The sequence below is a fragment of the Hyla sarda genome, chromosome 7 (assembly GCF_029499605.1).
Source record: "Hyla sarda isolate aHylSar1 chromosome 7, aHylSar1.hap1, whole genome shotgun sequence".
Lineage (NCBI taxonomy): Eukaryota > Metazoa > Chordata > Amphibia > Anura > Hylidae > Hyla > Hyla sarda.
In genome coordinates, this window is record NC_079195.1 from 229864963 (window position 1) to 229885794 (window position 20832).

Genomic DNA, 20832 nt, shown 5'->3' on the forward strand with positions numbered 1-20832 from the left:
ACTCAAGTGAATTTGCAGCTGCAGGGACTGACCACTAGGTGGCACTATTGCAGAGCTTTCCAGCCTAGATCTACTTCTAGGTCTAATTACATTTGCAACAGTTTGGGTCACATGTATCACAGTCTCTAAACACCAAAGCTTTACTATATAGAGGTGAATAAATAAAATGCCCGACATGATATCGGTCTAATAGGCTTCACACTACACACAATTTTGCACTTTTTTTCAAGATCTCTGCTTGCTGTCAGTGGATAAAAATATTCACTGCTTAGATTCAGTCTTTCTGATGGGTTTGTAAAATTTGTCAGCAGGAGTCAGAAATCCAGTATGAGAGAAGATTGCCTATGCCCGAGACACTGCACCGACCCCCCAGCTGTGAGAGCGGAGCGGGGTCAGAACAATGGTTTATCCATTGAATGGAAACAAAGCAGGTATATAGGGTGTGGATGACCCATTCCAAGGGTTCTGTCATTGGAGGCCGTCTGGCAAATCACCCCAGGGGTGTCAGAGACATTCATACTCCGCCAGCCCCCAGGTGCCCCCATACAACAGTCTGCGCCCATGGATGAAGAATCCCTGGAAATGTTCTGCAGAATACAATGTGACTATCACTCAGTTCCATGGATTTGCTATTTTAAGCGCTTTCCCTATAGGTGGGGTCCATTATCTGTCTCCTTCACCTCCTATTTCCTGCAGTTTTATCTCCACTTCTGCTGCCTGAGACCTCTCCGCCGCCCCTGACCCCAACACTGAACGGCTCGAGGAGAAGCCTGGAAAAACTCCAATAATCTAGGAATAGTCCCAAACTGAAGCTGCGTACGACAATATAGGGAAGCCATGTGGATGGGAGACCCGGCCTCACCCTGTGGTCTACATACAAGTTAAGTGGGTACAATGCCAACGTATGGTGGACAAGGCTGTACAGGCAGCTGCTATGGGGCTCAGACCGGGGCCCAGGAGAGTTTGTCGTCCTCAGTCTATGGATAGTGCGGAGCTGGACTGGACTTCCCTCTCCACAAACCCCATTATATTATCAGATCATATGGTCGGTGCCAGAAGAATGTAGAGATGGGGCCCGATAGTCACCGCTTTAGGTTGTTTGCTGCATTTTTATAACATATTGTATAATGCCCAAATACTACAACACAGTGGTCTCAGATAGTACAATCATACAGCGCCCAGATAATACAACCATACAGCGCCCAGATAATACAACCGTACAGCATCCAGATAATACAATCATACAGAGCCTAGATAATACAACCATACAGCATCCAGATAATACAACCATACAGAGCCTAGATAATACAACCATACAGAGCCTAGATAATACAACCATACAGAGCCTAGATAATACAACCATACAGAGCCTAGATAATACAACCATACAGCGCCCAGATAATACAACCGTACAGCACCCAGATAATACAACCGTACAGAGCCCAGATAATACAACCGTACAGTGCCCAGATAATACAACCGTACAGCACCCAGATAATACAACCGTACAGAGCCCAGATAATACAACCGTACAGTGCCCAGATAGTACAATCATACAGCGCCCAGATAATACAACCATACATAGCCCAGATAATACAACCATACAGCATCCAGATAATACAACCATACAGAGCCTAGATAATACAACCATACAGCACCCAGATAATACAAACATACAGCGCCCAGATAATACAACCGTACAGCACCCAGATAATACAACCGTACAGAGCCCAGATAATACAACCGTACAGTGCCCAGATAATACAACCATACAGCGCCCAGATAATACAACCGTACAGCGCCCAGATAATACAACCATACAGAGCCCAGATAATACAACCATACAGCATCCAGATAATACAACCATACAGAGCCTAGATAATACAACCATACAGCACCCAGATAATACAACCATACAGCGCCCAGATAATACAACCGTACAGCACCCAGATAATACAACCGTACAGAGCCCAGATAATACAACCATACAGAGCCCAGATAATACAACCGTACAGTGCCCAGATAATACAACCAAACAGCGCCCAGATAGTACAATCATACAGCGCCCAGATAATACAACCATACAGCACCCAGATAATACAACCATACACTGCCCAGATAATACAACCATACAGCGCCCAGATAATACAACCGTACAGCGCCCAGATAATACAATCATACAGAGCCCAGATAATACAACCATACAGCGCCCAGATAATACAACCATACAGCGCCCAGATAAGACAACCGTACAGAGCCCAGATAATACAACCATACAGAGCCCAGATAATACAACCGTACAGCACCCAGATAATACAATCATACAGAGCCCAGATAATACAACCATACAGAGCCCATATAATACAACCATACAGAGCCCAGATAATACAACCATACAGAGCCCAGATAATACAACCATACAGAGCCCAGATAATACAACCATACAGCGCCCATATAATACAACCATACAGAGCCTAGATAATACAACCGTACAGCACCCAGATAATACAACCATACAGAGCCCAGATAATACAACCATACAGCGCCCAGATAAGACAACCGTACAGCACCCAGATAATACAATCATACAGAGCCCAAATAATACAACCATACAGAGCCCAGATAATACAACCATACAGAGCCCAGATAATACAACCATACAGAGCCCAAATAATACAACCATACAGAGCCCAGATAATACAACCATACAGAGCCCAGATAATACAACCATACAGAGCCCAGATAATACAACACACTGTAAAAACAGAAGAAATTGCATTGCCTAAAGAGTATTTTTATGGTTTTATTGTATTTCATATGTTATCTTTGTAAGCCTGCTGGTCCCTCCTCCGTGCACGTCACAGGTGAGAGTATTTAAGGGGATATGCACCTAAGAGGGCAGGGTCTGATGAGGCGTTCATGCTGGAGCTCTTGTGAGATGTTCTGCACCTCTGAAAATAAAGAATCAAGCACCGTTCTGCACTTTTAAGCTGGTGAATACGGCCCATTATTTCTGCTTTGTTGGATTTGTAAGGACTTCTTCCTATTCGATGGTTTTCCGCAGCGCAGCAGGTGCAGCTCCAGTGCTTCACGGTTCCCCGGGAGGAAACCTGCATTGTGCTAACCCAGTGTCCAAGGAATAATGCTATAGAATAGGGTTGAAGTGCCGACTGCTGTATGTTGTCTAACTACAAATGTACATACTGGCGGGGAGCACATGGTAGGTTTCATACTGGTGCGGTTCTCTGCGGCGGCCATTGTTTCTGTAATGCTTTGTCTGCGGGGGGGGTGGGTGCAGCCCAGAGTCAGGGGCTTGGTCGGGCAGTAGTGGGGCTGCCTGGCCACTGGGTCGTTCCCCCCGTTGGGCATGGGGTCTCGGAGGCTGTGGTCCCTACGCCAGTGTCAGGTTAGGGACCCACTCTGACGAGGTGGCCTTGACGTGCCGAGTGGATTTGCACTTTTTGATCAAACTTTTTAATAACAACCTGTTAGTTTTTTAATGATCCTGAGAAGAAAGTAGATGAAATTACAAATGGTGGATGTGCGGCCGTGTTTCTCTATTTGTGTTATGAATTTCTCCTCCTCATCCTCGTGGCCTCCTCCATATTTCTAGGACTGGAGCAGGAAGCGGAGGGCGCGCCATTTACTACGCGAGGAACCTGAAGACAAAGCGGTGACATCCTCAACAACACCAGGACCTGCAGCCTGAGAATCAGCGGCACAAGGAGTCTCAGGATGTGAAGAAAACTCCACGACTGTCCTCAACAATAACAGGAAGACGTCTCCAGACAAAGGGAGAAGAAGGAGAAGCCAAGAACTTAACCCCCCGAGGAGCCTGAACAAACCGCAAGACGATTACACCAAGAACTATTTTCTCCATTAATATTTGACACTTCTTGGTCAAATGAGGATAAACCGGAATCCTGGCACCGGCCCGGGATGGGTTTTGTCTTATAAGGCAGTGTTTCAAAACCAGTGTGCCTCCAGCTGTTGCAAAATTACATCTCCCAGCAGGCCCAGACAGCTTTACTGCCATGTTCCCCAACCAGTGTGCCTCCAGCTATTGCAAAACTAAGACTCCCAGCATGCCCAGACAGCCTTACTGCAGTGTTCCCCATACAGGGTGCCTCCAGCTGCTGCAAAACTACACCTTCCAGCATACCCGGACAGCCAAAGGCTGTCCGGGCATGCTGGAAGTTGTAGTTTTGGAAAAGTTGGAAAATCACCGGTTTAAAAACAATGGCCCAAGTCCGGGTTTGCAGGGAGTTGTAGTTTTGCAACAGCTGGAGTCACACTGGTTGGGAAACACCAGCTTAAGGCTGTCCGGACATGCTGGGAGTTGAAGTTTTGCAATAGCTGGAGGCACACTGGTTGGGAAACACCAGCCTAAAGCTGTCTGGGCATGCTGGGAGTTGTAGTTTTGCAATAGCTGGAGGCACATTGGTTTGGGAAACACCAGCTTAAGGCTGTCCGGACATGCTGGGAGTTGTAGTTTTGCAATAGCTGGAGGCACACTGGTTGGGAAACACCAGCCTAAAGCTGTCTGGGCATGCTGGGAGTTGTAGTTTTGCAATAGCTGGAGGCACATTGGTTTGGGAAACACCAGCTTAAGGCTGTCCGGACATGCTGGGAGTTGTAGTTTTGCAATAGCTGGAGGCACACTGGTTGGGAAACACTGGCTTAAAGGAGTACTCTAGTGCAGAGTATTCCTGCTCCGTTCTGCCCGGGCTGCAAAATAAATGAAAATGAACCATCTTCACCTCCCTGGGTTCCCGCGGAGCGCCACTACAGCTGATCGGTACTCCAGTGCATCTCCTTCATACTTCCGGGTGTAACGAAGCGTCACATGGCGCTCAGCCTATCGCCGGCCGCCGCGATGTTCAGCCTCGGCCGGCGATAGGCTGAGCGCCATGTGACGCTTCGTTACACCCGGAAGTATGAAGGAGATGCACTGGAGTACCGATCAGCTGTAGTGGCGCTCCGCGGGAACCCAGGGAGGTGAATGATGGTTCATTTTCATTTATTTTGCAGCTCGGGCAGAACGGAGCAGGAATACTCTGCACTAGAGTACTCCTTTAAAGCTGTCCGGGCATGCTGGGAGTTGTAGTTTTGCAATAGCTGGAGGCACACTGGTTGGGAAACACTGGCCTAAAGCTGTCCGGGCATGCTGGGAGTTGTAGTTTTGCAACAGATGGAGGCACACTGGTTGGGAAACACCAGCCTAAGGCTGTCCGGGCCTGCTGAGAGTTGTAGTTTTGCAACAGCTGGAGGCACCCTGGATGGGAAAGTAGTGGTTGTAGTCCTTCAACTGTTAAGCCGCATTACAGGGTGGTGGAGCTAACCAGATATTCTCTGTGACCCAACTACTATCTTTTGTCTAGGAGTTGTTCCTGAGGTGCAGGAATGAGACCTCTAGACACAAGGATTCCATTAAATATTTTTTAACATATTTACTGAAATGTTCTGTGCAATTCCAGTACAATACAATTGTTTTGATACAGTTTGGAATGTTACAACTTATGAGCCAGATGAATGGATATTTGGTCACTGTCCCTTTAAATGCTGTTTTAGCAGCTTTAGTGAATTTAGCAATTTCTGAGGAGCATTTTATTACATTTAATGACTAATGCAGATGAAATATGTTCTCAGCCCAAAGTTACTAAAACTACTGCTGAGGGTCTTTACAGATTGGTTTATTATGGGCAAAATGTAGACTTTTATTTACACCCATTATACCCGAAATGTTGCAGTAAAAAAAACCTTCATGACGTTCCGGCACTGTGTAGGTACAGTAAGCCTAATAATAGCAGAGCTTGTAAATGTGCACACTTTGTGACTGCGTAGGGCTAGGAGATGTTGCTCTCCCATAAGCCAGGCCTAGATGACTGACAAAGTGATGTCCAATGGCTGTCTGGGCATGCTGGGAGTTGTAGTTTTGCAACTTCTAGAGAACCAAAGTTTGGAGACCCCTGCACTAAAAGGTTTTGGGTCCACTATTTCGTTTTTTATAGAGAGAGGTTGGACGAGGGACTTCCCTTCCAACCACTGGTTAGGAGGATCAAGTGACCAAGGCATCATTCATCTTGCTACAGTAAAAGTAGAAATCATAACCCTTTACACTCTGTATAAATACATATATATTACACAATTATTAAAAGTGAAATATCGGGCCGAAAATTTTATCCTCCAAAGGTTAGTAGATAAGTTATAGATGGTGGCGGGTACGACTGCTGGGACCCCTCGCAATCTCCTGCATGGGACCCCGGCTCTCCGGCTTTCTCATAGTAATACATGGAGGGGGGTGTTGGCTGCTGCTTCCTGCAGGGGTCGACTCGCTCTCTTCCTGGGGACTGCGGGGGTGCCGTGCAGGAGAACACAGGGTGTCCCAGCAGTCAGACCCCCCATGATCAGACACTTATGGATAGGGGACAAGTGTTCCTGAACGATAGTTCTCCTTTAAGATGATGTATCACTACTGTATCTAGGCGGTGGTTTCTATGGTCACATGATCATTAAGATGATGTATCACTATTGTATCTAGGCTGTGGTTTCTATGGTCACATGATCATTAAGATGGTGTATCACTGTTGTATCTAGGCTGTGGTTTCTGTGGTCACATGATCATTAAGATGATGTATCACTATTGTATCTAGACTGTGGTTACACTAAGATGATGTATCACTATTGTATCTAGGCTATGGTTACACTAAGATGATGTATCACTATTGTATCTAGGCTGTTGTTACACTAAGATGAATTATCACTACTGTATCTAGGCGGTGGTTTCTATGGTCACATGATCATTAAGAGGATGTATCACTATTGTATCTAGACTGTGGTTACACCAAGATGATGTATCACTATTGTATCTAGGCTGTGGTTTTTATGGTCACATGATCATTAAGAGGATGTATCACTATTGTATCTAGACTGTGGTTACACTAAGATGATGTATCACTATTGTATCTAGGCTATGGTTACACTAAGATGATGTATCACTATTGTATCTAGGCTGTGGTTTTTATGGTCACATGATCATTAAGCTGATGTATCACTATTGTATCTAGGCTGTGGTTTCTATGGTCACATGATCATTAAGCTGATGTATCACTATTGTATCTAGGCTGTGGTTACACTAAGAGGCTGTATTCCTATTGTATCTAGGCTGTGGTTACACTAAGATGATGTATCACTATTGTATCTAGGCTGTGGTTACACTAAGATGATGTATCACTATTGTATCTAGGCGGTGGTTTCTATGGTCACATGATCATTAAGCTGATGTATCACTATTGTATCTAGGCGGTGGTTTCTATGGTCACATGATCATTAAGCTGATGTATCACTATTGTATCTAGGCTGTGGTTACACTAAGAGGCTGTATTCCTATTGTATCTAGGCTGTGGTTACACTAAGATGATGTATCACTATTGTATCTAGGCTGTGGTTTTTATGGTCACATGATCATTAAGAGGATGTATCACTATTGTATCTAGACTGTGGTTACACTAAGATGATGTATCACTATTGTATCTAGGCTATGGTTACACTAAGATGATGTATCACTATTGTATCTAGGCTGTGGTTTCTATGGTCACATGATCATTAAGCTGATGTATCACTATTGTATCTAGGCTGTGGTTTCTATGGTCACATGATCATTAAGCTGATGTATCACTATTGTATCTAGGCTGTGGTTTCTATGGTCACATGATCATTAAGCTGATGTATCACTATTGTATCTAGGCGGTGGTTTCTATGGTCACATGATCATTAAGCTGATGTATCACTATTGTATCTAGGCTGTGGTTACACTAAGAGGCTGTATTCCTATTGTATCTAGGCTGTGGTTACACTAAGATGATGTATCACTATTGTATCTAGGCTGTGGTTTTTATGGTCACATGATCATTAAGAGGATGTATCACTATTGTATCTAGACTGTGGTTACACTAAGATGATGTATCACTATTGTATCTAGGCTATGGTTACACTAAGATGATGTATCACTATTGTATCTAGGCTGTGGTTTCTATGGTCACATGATCATTAAGCTGATGTATCACTATTGTATCTAGGCTGTGGTTTCTATGGTCACATGATCATTAAGCTGATGTATCACTATTGTATCTAGGCTGTGGTTTCTCTGAATACGTGGGCATCAATGCATCCTGGGACCCCTGTCCTGGCCATACGGCTGCAATTTAGTTGGTTCAAAACCCCCTTTAATCTGTAAGGATGTTATATAACAATAAGGAATAATATCATTTATTTAAGGAATAAAAAACAATCCAGGAATTCAAGAATTATCTCCTAAATATTTTCTTCTTTCTATAAATCCTCGTATGAGGACTGTGATGGCGGCGCTGTGTATAGAGCGGAGTCGGCTCCGTGCCAGGCGGAGATGAATTACAGGAAAGAAAACAACTTCTAAGGCCGAGTCCAGGGACCCCCGAACCCAAGACGGCCGTGGGGGGAGACATTACCCAGACTTCCTCCCTATTGTTCTGGTATCTGGGCTCTGGAGATGAAGTGACCCACGTGAGCCCCCGAAGCATCTGAAGGGTCCAGCAAGAAAACAACAATGAAATATTATCATAAAAATAGAAACACAATTCCGCAGTGCGCACTGGATGGAACCTCTAGAAGAGATTATTAGTCGCCTCTGTACAGCTGTTACTTGTAGATGACAAACAACTGGCGGCCATATTGGTTGTCATTAGAGATGAGCGAATTTTTGAAAAATTTGATTCTGCTGATTCGCCGAATTTTCCGAAAAAAAAATTGTGTTTGGTCGGAATTTATTTGCGGCAAATCGCTGTTAAAAACGGCTATTTCTGGCCTAGAGAGAGCTGTAACACGCATATGGAGTGTGCTGGGGTAGTGAAATAATACTGCTATTCATGTAGATCAGAGGCGTCGCTATTAGAATCAATGTCGCAGAGCAGCACAATGACAGAACCTGGAGGTGGCATCAGTGTGAAGAGACCATATAGTGGCTGAATGACACAGCCTGGAGGTGGCAACAGCCTGATGAGACCATAGGGCCTCACAATTGAAAAGATTAAAGATATATTTTAAAATTTTAATTGCAGATTTTAAATAGATTAACATGAAAATGTTTATGTAATGTCCCAGCAGCATGAGGCGACCACATGGCGGCACAATGACACAGTCTGGAAGTGGCACCAGCTTGAGGAGACCAAAATGTGACAGAATGACCAAGCCTGGAGGTGGCAGCAGCCTGACAAGACCCTAGGGCCTCACAATTGAAAAGATTGAAGATATATTTTAAAATTAAAATTGAAGATTTTAAATAGATTAACATTAAAAATTGTATGTAATGTGCCAGCAGCATGAGGAGACCAAAATGTGGCAAAATGACCAAGCCTGGAGGTGGCGGCTGCTGGAGGAGACCATATGGTGACAGAATGACCCAGCCTGGAGGTGGCCGCAGCCTGATGAGACCATAGGGCCTCACAATTGAATAGATTAAAGATATTTTTTTAAATTGCATGTGGCCATGTTAACATCCTCAGGATACTTGATGAAAAACTGCCAGACCGCAGAGTAGATGATTTCCCCCCCAACAATCTGCACTACTACTGCCGCCAACTCCAGAGACCCCTGTTGCACTACCTCCCGGGAAGGTAGGCTGCTGTGAAGCAGGTGGTCTCCCCCGGGCACGTTTGGCTCCAGAATTTCCACTTCTGCCACCATGCTGACTGCCAACCGTGCTACCGCCTTGCTGACTCAGCTGCTGCCTCAGGGGCAACCTGCAACTCTCTTCTCCTGATGATGATGAAGCCCCTTCTGCACCCGGCTCCCAATTCATCATCATCAACAGTTGTGTGCACGTCACTGATGTCCTCCTCAGGTTCCCCAACAGTGTCTGCTTCAGGACCCTGAACGCTCGCAACACCGATGTGATTCAGGGTCATCCCGCCTTGCCCGATGTCCTGACATGTGGAGCCGCCATCTTAGATGTCCTGGAGCCTGGACCGCACTAAATGGAGTTTAATGAAACCATTGGTGCGATCGAATCACGGTGATATTCGGATTTTTCCTGAAATTCGTAACGAATTTGGATTCGTCAGATTCGATTCGCTCATCCCTAGTTGTCATCCACCCAAAAAGAAATGACTCTGAAGAATATATAAAACTTGACACAAGAAGAGACTCAAGGATTTCTTGATAAGGGATAGTGAGCTATTGCTATTCCCCCCCCCCCCCCCCCCCCCATGGCTGTGCCTCTTATTAAAGGGAAAGTGTCACCAGAAAATGTCCTATTGGTTACATCAGGCTTTTATGTTGAACACATTTTTTGCAGTTTCCATTCTGGCCATTAGGTCTAAATCTAAGCTGCAGTTTCCTGTTGTGTACAGATCATTTTCCCATAATGCCTTTCTTCATAGCACAGACAGGAGCACAGTGAAAGGTGACAGCAATATATAGATAACACTGGATCCACCACCATTCACTGCAGATATCAGCCTTCAACCTTCGTGTAGAATGACCTCTGAAAAGGTCACAGAGAATGCCCATTAGCAACTCCAACTCATATAAATGGGGCAGGTTCTGTCTGTTGTTGTGTATAGAGATGAGCGAACTTACAGTAAATTCGATTAGTCACAAACTTCTCAGCTCGGCAGTTGATGGCTTATCCTGCATAAATTAGTTCAGCTTTCAGGTGCTCCCGTGGGCTGGAAAAGGTGGATACAGTCCTAGGGGACTCTTTCCTAGGACTGTATCCACCTTTTCCAGCCCACGGGAGCACCGGAAAGCTGAACTAATTTACACAGGATAAGTCATCAACTGCCGAGCCCAGGGGCATTCTTACTGTATGGGGGGCCCAGGGGCATTATTACTGTATGGGGGGCCCAGGGTTATTATTAATTTATGGGGGCCCAGGGAGCATTATTACTGCATGGGCAAAGAGGGCATTATTACTATATGGGGCACTGGGGGCATTAATCCTGTATGGAAGCACAGGGGGGAATTATTAATAGTGACCCCTGTACTTCAGTAGTACCTGTGATCCACCCACTTACCCCTGTGACCCCCACTAGTACTGATCAGAGACCAGGGGCCATTTTGTTTTTTTGGCTCATATCCTGGGAAATCCAGAACACTGGAAGCTGATCAGAGAGTCCAGAAAATAAACAGAAGACGTCTCCAGTGATCGCCATCGTGTGAGCGCGGAGGGAACAATGTGCCTCCATGTGTAAAATCTACCGCACAATCTACGTGGCCCAGACTTTACCTCGCTCTATTGTTCCTCATTTCCTTGGTTCCTGAACATATTCTCCGCTCTCCCACTACTTCTAGAACCATCCAAAAAATAAACCAAAACGAAATTCAGCGTCTACTATATGAAGTGTCCTGCGCTGATGAGGCCAAGAAGATAGAGCCGCACACTACCCTGTGATTTCTCCAGCAGAATTATAAGTGCAGCCCTGGAGTATAATACAGAATATAACTCAGGATCAGTACAGGATAAGTAATGTAATGTATGTACACAGTGACCTCACCAGCAGAATAGTGAGTACAGCTCTGGAGTATAATACAGGATATAACTCAGGATCAGTACAGGATAAGTAATGTAATGTATGTACACAGTGACCTCACCTGCAGAATAGTGAGTACAGCTCTGGAGTATAATACGGGATATAACTCAGGATCAGTACAGGATCAGTAATGTATGTACACAGTGATCTCACCAGCAGAATATTGAGTACAGCTCTGGAGTATAATACAGGATATAACTCAGGATCAGTACAGGATCAGTAATGTAATGTATGTACACAGTGACCCCACCAGCAGAATAGTGAGTACAGCTCTGGGGTATAATACAGGATATAACTCAGGATCAGTACAGGATGAGTAATGTAATGTATGTACACAGTGACCTCACCAGCAGAATAGTGAGTACAGCTCTGGAGTATAATACAGGATATAACTCAGGATCAGTACAGGATAAGTAATGTAATGTATGTACACAGTGACCTCACCTGCAGAATATTGAGTACAGCTCTGGAGTATAATACAGGATATAACTCAGGATCAGTACAGGATAAGTAATGTAATGTATGTACACAGTGACCTCACCAGCAGAATAGTGAGTACAGCTCTGGAGTATAATACAGGATATAAGTCAGGATCAGTACAGGATAAGTAATGTAATGTATGTACACAGTGACCTCACCAGCAGAATAGTGAGTACAGCTCTGGAGTATAATACAGGATATAACTCAGGATCAGTACAGGATAAGTAATGTAGAATAGTGAGTACAGCTCTGGAGTATAATACAGGATATAACTCAGGATCAGTACAGGATAAGTAATGTAATGTATATATACAGAGTGACCTCACCAGCAGAATAGTGAGTACAGCTCTGGAGTATAATACAGGACATAACAAGATCAGTACAGGATAAGTAATATAATGTATGTACACAGTGACCTCACCAGCAGAATAGTGAGTACAGCTCTGGAGTATAATACAGGATATAACACAGGATCAGTACAGGATAAGTAATGTAATGTATGTACACAGTGATCTCACCAGCAGAATAGTGAGTACAGCTCTGGAGTATAATACAGGATATAACTCAGGATCAGTACAGGATAAGTAATGTCATGTATGTACACAGTGACCTCACCAGCAGAATAGTGAGTACAGCTCTGGAGTATAATACAGGATATAACTCAGGATCAGTACAGGATAAGTAATGTAATGTATGTACACAGTGACCTCACCAGCAGAATAGTGAGTACAGCTCTGGAGTATAATACAGGATATAACTCAGGATCAGTATAGGATAAGTAATGTAATGTATATATACACAGTGACCTCACCAGCAGAATAGTGAGTACAGCTCTGGAGTATAATACAGGATATAACTCAGGATCAGTACAGGATAAGTAATGTAATGTATGTACACAGTGATCTCACCAGCAGAATATTGAGTACAGCTCTGGAGTATAATACAGAATATAACTCAGGATCAGTACAGGATAAGTAATGTAATGTATGTACTAAGTGATCTCACCAGCAGAATATTGAGTACAGCTCTGGAGTATAATACAGGATATAACTCAGGATCAGTACAGGATAAGTAATGTAATGTATGTACACAGTGACCTCACCAGCAGAATAGTGAGTACAGCTCTGGAGTATAATACAGGATATAACTCAGGATCAGTACAGGATAAGTAATGTTATGTATGTACACAGTGACCTCACCAGCAGAATAGTGAGTACAGCTCTGGAGTATAATACAGGATATAACTTAGGATCAGTACAGGATAAGTAATGTAATGTATGTACACAGTGACCTCACCAGTAGAATAGTGAGTACAGCTCTGGAGTATAATACAGGATATAACTCAGGATCAGTACAGGATAAGTAATGTAATGTATGTACACAGTGACCTCACCAGCAGAATAGTGAGTACAGCTCAGGAGTATAATGCAGGATATAACTCAGGATCAGTACAGGATAAGTAATGTAATGTATGTACACAGTGACCTCACCAGCAGAATAGTGAGTACAGCTCTGGGGTATAATACAGGATATAACTCAGGATCAGTACAGGATAAGTAATGTAATGTATGTACACAGTGACCTCACCAGCAGAATAGTGAGTACAGCTCTGGAGTATAATACAGTTGGATTTCTATATAATTGTATCTGATGTATATAGTAGTTGTAGTTCTGACTTTTTATGTCACTTTATCTGATCTTCTTACTTCACTGCAGTAAACAAACGTCTTTATTCTCCAGGACAATATAATGGAATGTGCCCGGATTACAGGAAGTTGAGTTGTTTTCTGTGATAAGAAGTTACCCACAATGCTTTGGTTCCTCATATAGATCTATAGATGTTCAATCAATATCTGATATTCTGATGTGGAGAGGGGGGGTCACCTGCAGGCTGAGTCCTATCTGTTATCATCCCGGTCTGTGGTGTATAATATAACAATGTGTTCGCTCTCAGGGAAGTCGGGGGCGGGGGGCTCGGTCATCTTCTTTTCCCAGACTTAGTCACATTGTGATTTCCTATACTCCGAGGCCTGTGCTGAGTGCTGAGCTCCGGCGCTTCCTGTGCTTCGCTCCTCTGTGACGCCTTTTTCCTCTTTCCATGTCCAAATCCCAGAACTCTATAGAAGTCCGAGGTGGGCGAACGTGAGAAAGTCACAGGGAGCAGAGCTGGGGGTCCGGCTGAGGAATATTCCTCCTTAACAATCTGGGATTTGTAGTACCAGCCGACGATCTATGGAGGAGCAGGTGATCATGTGACGGGGGTCCACGGCCGGATACATTGTAACAACCAATCGATTATTGACGCCATCTCATCGGATATCGCCGCCATCACTTTCATCACTGACGCTGGTTTTCTGGTATTGGATGGAATTTCTGGGGTGATATTTTTGGAATATTTTTGTGTTTTGACCTTTAGTGTCTGGAGGTGACAAGATGTGGATGTGATTCCTGGACACGTGGACGGCACCGGGACCTTCTCACCTCTGGATCGGATTTAGGACAATGCGGAGGCGGCTCCATTATCTGCTTTTCGTAATAGGATCTTTGCTTTCCACGGAAATAGGTAAAAACAAGATTTCGTTCCCAATAATGGTTAGATAAATTATGCGTCATGTGATCTCATGGGGGGGGGGGCACTCATTAAAGGGGTTATTTAGGAAAAAACTTTTTTTTATATATCAACTGGCTCCAGAAAGTTAAACAGATTTGTAAAATACTTCTATAAAAAAAAAAATCTTCATCCTTTCAGTACTTATGAGCTGCTGAAGTTGAGTTGTTCTTTTCTGTCTAAGTGCTCTCTGATGACACCTGTCTCGGGAACCGCCCAGTTTAGAAGCAAATCCCCATAGCAAACCTCTTCTAAACTGTGCAGTTCCCGAGACAAGCAGAGATGTCAGCAGAGAGCACTGTTGCCAGACAGAAAAGAATAACTCAACTTCAGCAGCTGATAATTATTGAAAGGATTAATATTTTTTAATAGAAGTAATTTACAAATCTGTTTAACTTTCTGGAGCCAGTTGATATATATATATATATATATATATATATATATATATATATATATATATAATATGAAGTTTTTTCTTGGAATACCCCTTTAAATTTATGACCTCATCTTGAATAGGACTACACCAGAGTAATGCAGACGACAAGTAATAACCTGGATTTCTTTAAAAAACAAAACAAAAAAATAACATAGCTGCTTTCTTCCAGAAATAGCGCCACTTTTGTCCTCAGTTTGTTTATGGTATTGCAGATCAGCTCCATTGAACTGTATAGCATTGAGTTGTAATACCACACACAATCTAAGGACAGGGAGTGGTGCTGTTTTTGAGATAAAGTCTATATATATATATATATATATATATATATATATATATTGCTTTTTTTTAAATCCTGTATAACCCCTATAATTTCAAGATCTCTGCCTGTGCTTGTTGTCAGTGAACATTCGTTGTTTGGACCTGCTCATACCAGTGATGATTTTGTTTCAATGTTTCAGTGAAGCCAATGGATACTACCTGTTATATACACGTACTCACACTGTATCAACATAAAACAAAATGTTTTCACTTACTGACAGCAAGCAGAGGTCTTGAAAACAGTACCGTAAAATGAAAAGTTAATCAACTTTTTAATAAACCTTGTTATAATTACTTCCCAAGATTTCTGCTTCACTGTTTATATTCATCATCCTGATCTAGTCTACAAGTCGGTGTTTCCCAACCGGGGTGCCTCCAGCTGTTGCAAAACTACAACTCCCAGAATGCCCGGACAGCCTTTGGCTGTCCGGGCATGCTGGGAGTTGTGGTTTTGCAACCGTTGGAGGCACTATGGCTGGGAAATATTGGCCTTTGGCTGTCCAGGCATGCTGGGAGTTGTGGTTTTGCAACAGCTGGAGGCACTCTGGCTGGTAAATATTGGCCTTTGGCTGTCCAGGCATGCTGGGAGTTGTGGTTTTGCAACAGCTGGAGGCACTCTGGCCGGGAAATATTGGCCTTTGGCTGTCCAGGCATGCTGGGAGTTGTGGTTTTGTAACAGCTGGAGGCACTCTGGCAGGGAAATATTGGCCTTTGGCTGTCCAGGCATGCTGGGAGTTGTGGTTTTGCAACAGCTGGAGGCACTCTGGCTGGGAAATATTGGCCTTTGGCTGTCCGGGCATGCTGGGAGTTGTGGTTTTGCAACAGCTGGAGGCACTCTGGCCGGGAAATATTGGCCTTTGGCTGTCCGGGCATGCTGGGAGTTATAGTTTTTCAACAGCTGGAGGCTCCCTGGTTGGGAAACACTGTTACAAGTCAAAACCAGTGGTCTCCAAACTGTAGAACTACAACTCCCAGCATGCCTGGACATTGAAGGTTCACAGCTTGGAGACTACTGGTCTAAACAATCCTCTGTGAGATACAAGCACATCCTCTATATGTCCCCTGTCCTGCACTCCAGACTTACCTATCCTGATACACTGTAACACCTTTATGTAAACAGGATGGGGTTTTAGCCTTTTGTATATAAAGAAACAAAAAACAAAAAAAAAGACACAAACACGTTTCCAGTCACTGAAAACAGAGACGTTAAAAATAGTGAAAAAATCTGATTTCTAACGTACTGTGTGCTTAGTACGATTTCTGCTTGCTGTGAGTGAATAGAAACATTGCTTAGAGAAGTACTTCGGTTGAAAACAAATGTTTTTAAATCATCGGGTGCCAGAAAGTTATACAGATTTGTAAATTACTTCCATGTAAAAATCCTAATCCTTCCAGTAATTATCAGCTGCTGTATGCTCCACAGGAAGTTGCGTAGTTCTTTCCTGTCTGACCACAGTGCTCTCTGCTGACACCTCTGTCCATATCAGGAACTGTCCAGAGCAGGAGATGTTTGCTATGGGGATTTGCTTCTACTCTGGACAGTTCCTGACTAGTGATGAGCAGCAGGGGCCATATTCGAATTTGCGATATTTCGCGAATATATTGACGATTATTTGTCCTATGTTCGCGAAATTCGAATATTTGCTATGTTCATTCACTTTTTTTTCCTTGCGAAAATTTGCATGTGAAAAAAAAAAAATAAAAATAAAAAACAGACCCACTGAAAAAAAACCTAAACAAAAAAAAAAGAACATTCATCATCACGAATATATAGCACTATATTCTAAATATTCGCGAAATCGCGAAGTGCCGATATTCGCGATAAAAATTTGCATTGCGAATATTCATGCTCAACACTATTCCTGACACGGACAGAGGTGTCAGCAGAGAGCACTGTGGTCAGACTGGAAAGAACTACACAACTTCCTGTGGAGCATACAGCAGCTGATAGGTACTGGAAGGGTTAAGATTTTTATATAGAAGTAATATACAAATCTGTCGAATTTTCTGGGATCAGTTGATTTGAAAACGTTTGTTTTCCACCGGAGTACCCCTTTAAATTCAAAGATGAAAACCCATCCTGACCTATGCTCCTTCACACAGCTGATGGGTTTGTTACAATCTATCAGTCTAGACAAAAGTCACATTTATTTCTCCTGTCCTGGAATCCATCTCCATACTGATACACTGTAACAACTCCCAGCTATGGACTGACATCCAGCCTTTAAATGAAAAATTTCCACTCACTGACAACAGAGTTTGTGATAATAGTGAGTAATAAAATGACAAATTTAGCATATTTCTTACATACCCCATTTAAAGGGGTATTCCAGGAAAAAACTTTTTTTCTTATTTATATATATATATACTATCTCAACTAGCTCCAGAAAGTTAAACAGATTTGTAAATTACTTCTATTAAAAAAATCTTAATCCTGCATATAATTATCAGCTGCTGAAGTTGAGTCATTCTTTTCTGTCTGGCAATAGTGCTCTCTGCTGACATCTCTGCTTGTCTTGGGAACTGCACAGAGTACAAGAGGTTTGCTATGGGGATTTGCTTCTACCCTGGACAGTTCCCGAGACACGTGTCATCAGAGAGCACTTAGACATAAAATAACAACTCAACTTAAGCAGCTCATAAGTACTGAAAGGATTAAGATTTTTTTTAATAGAAGTAATTTACAAATCTTTTTAACTTTCTGGAGCCAGTTGAGATATATAAAGTTTTTGCCTGGATAACCCCTTTAAGTTACTTACCAAGATTTCTGCTTGCTGTGAATGAATAGTAACATTAAAGGGGTTATCCAGGCAAAAACTTTTTTTTATATGTCAACTGGCTCCGGAAAGTTAAACAGATTTGTAAATTACTTCTATAAAAAAAAATCTTAATCCTTTCAGTACTTATGAGCTGCTTAAGTTTTCTGTCTAACTGCTCATTGATGATGTCACGTCCCGGGAGCTGTGCATGATGGGAAAATATCCCCATAGGAACTGCACAGCTCCCGGGACGTGACATCATCATTGAGCAGTTAGACAGAAAACAGCAACTCAACTTCAGAAGCTAATAACTATTGGAATGATTAAGATTTTTTAATAGAAGTAATTTACAAATCTGTTTAATTTTCCGGAGCCAGTTGATATATATATAAAAAAAAAGTTTTGACCCGGAATTCCCCTTTAACTTTCTGACACCAGTTGATAAAAAAATTAATAATAATAATAATGCCCCTTTAAAAAGTTACACAAAATGAACATATAATAGGATACAAAGGATGGATGGGCGGTATTCTCATAGGGAGATGAAACAACAGCCACATTGTTACATTGAAAAGGGTTCTTAAAGGGGCAGCACTTAATTATATTGTATCTCATCTGCTGTGTAGTATAAATGCAATGTCAGTCATGTTAGGCTGTGACAAGGCAGACTATAGGGCAGGTGAATAGAATCAATCGGTCACCATTATCAGATATTGTGAACATTCTAGATGGTGATTTACAAGGATGAAAACTTCTTCTATACCAGTGTTTCCCTACCAGCGTGCCTCCAGCTGTTACAAAACTACAACGCCCAGTGTGGAATTTAGGTAGAGTTGCCCTTTAACAATGATCACATCCAGAATAGAACCTTTGATCCTAATGTGCCAGGGTCTGTGGCCCAGGACTTGGAGATTAGAACGGAAGGGGTTAAATTTATTGCCGTACTCGTTCCAGGTAATTCTTGTGCAATTGTTGCAGATTGTGACGATGAGGATTCGGCTGTCACTGCAAAATGAACAAATAAAGACGCTATAGATCAGTGGTCTCCAACCTGTTGCTCTCCAGCTGTTGCAAAACTGCAACTCCCAGCATGCCCGGACAGCCAACGGCTGTCCGGGCATGCTGGGAGTTGTAGTTTTGCAACAGCTGGAGGCACCCTGGTTAGGATACACTGCTCTACCGTCAAGATTAGAGATGAGCGGACTTACAGTAAATTCGATTCGTCACAAACTTCTCGGCTCGGCAGTTGATGACTTTTCCTGCATAAATTAGTTCAGCTTTCCGGTGCTCCCGTGGGCTGGAAAAGGTGGATACAGTCCTAGGAGACTCTTTCCTAGGAATGTATCCACCTTTTCCAGCCCACCGGAGCACCTGAAGGCTGAACTCATTTACGCAGGAAAAGTCATCAACTGCCGAGCCGAGAAGTTCGTGACGAATTGAATTTACTGTAAGTTCGCTCATCTCTAGTCAAGATCCATTAGAATAGAGACACAGACACATCAAATTTAAAGCGTACCCATCAGATCCAACAAATATATCACTCAGTACCTAATCCTGACCATGTACATGTAATTTTTATGTGTCTAGCACCTTTATTTATTTATTTTATTACACTTTTAATTTAGATCACTAGTCTGAATTCCTCTAAAAGGGAGGGGGCGTGGCCTCACTGTGCAGGTCTCCGCCCCCTCCCTCAGTATGCTGTCTGCTCACATCTCCCCTAGCCTTAGCAAACAGCTCACAGCTGTCAATCAAGGAAGTGTGTCCATGACATAGGTGATGACTCATGGACACAGCAGGACTGGTATGTGTCCAGGCAGGCAGAGGGGACAGTTGTTTGACTGGGTTTTTCTATATGAAATACTGAAAATGTTCTTATGAAAGAAATTGCAAAACCTATTGGTTATACCTGCTTTACAACATATCAAAGGTTTTTGTATCTGACAGCGCCCATTTAAAATAAATAAGCAAAGGGTTTCGGACATCATGTCCTTGGTTACAGTACTTATATATAAAAGGACATATAGAAGATTTTTACTTCTTTCATGCTTGTGGTTTCCATGTGATGTCCCCAAATGTTTGTTTACAATATGTAACTGTTTAATATTTCCAGTTGACAACATGGGGATAATGTTATTATAATTATTTTTTAAATCTTTAATGAAAAAAAAAAAATTATATATATATATATATATATATATATATATATATTTGGATTTTTTAAAATTAAATCTTTATTAAAGTTTTTTTTAAATGATATATACTGTATATACTTTAATAAAATGTAATTTAAAAAATCTTATTGAGATATATATATATATATATATATATGATTTTTTATTACATTTTTAAATATATAAATATATAATTAAAAAACTTTAATTAAAATTTTGATAATTTAAACTTTAATAATCTAATATGTAATAATATATTTTTTTATTAAATCTTTATTAAAGTAAAAAAATTTATATATATGTATATGTACACACTTTAATAAAAATGTAACTTAAAAATTCTATTGATATATGTATAATATATATATATATATATATATATATATATATATATATATACACACATATATGAATAGGATTTTTAAGTAAAATTTTTATTAAAGTGTGTATATATATATATATATATATATATATATATATATATATATAT

General features: G+C 42.0%; 1 protein-coding gene across 3 annotated transcripts in view; it reads left to right on the forward strand.

The window, feature by feature from the left end:
• Window positions 1–2927: 2927 nt before the first annotated feature.
• Window positions 2928–20832, forward strand: part of TIE1 (tyrosine kinase with immunoglobulin like and EGF like domains 1) — a gene marked incomplete at its 3' end in the record, with an annotated part of 68326 nt that continues 50421 nt past the window's right edge. The window contains 2 exon segments of one of the 3 annotated variants that reach the window (XM_056533026.1): window positions 2928–3220; window positions 14161–14610. In XM_056533026.1, the coding sequence (XP_056389001.1) occupies window positions 14550–14610 (61 nt within the window). 3 annotated transcript variants of the gene reach the window in all.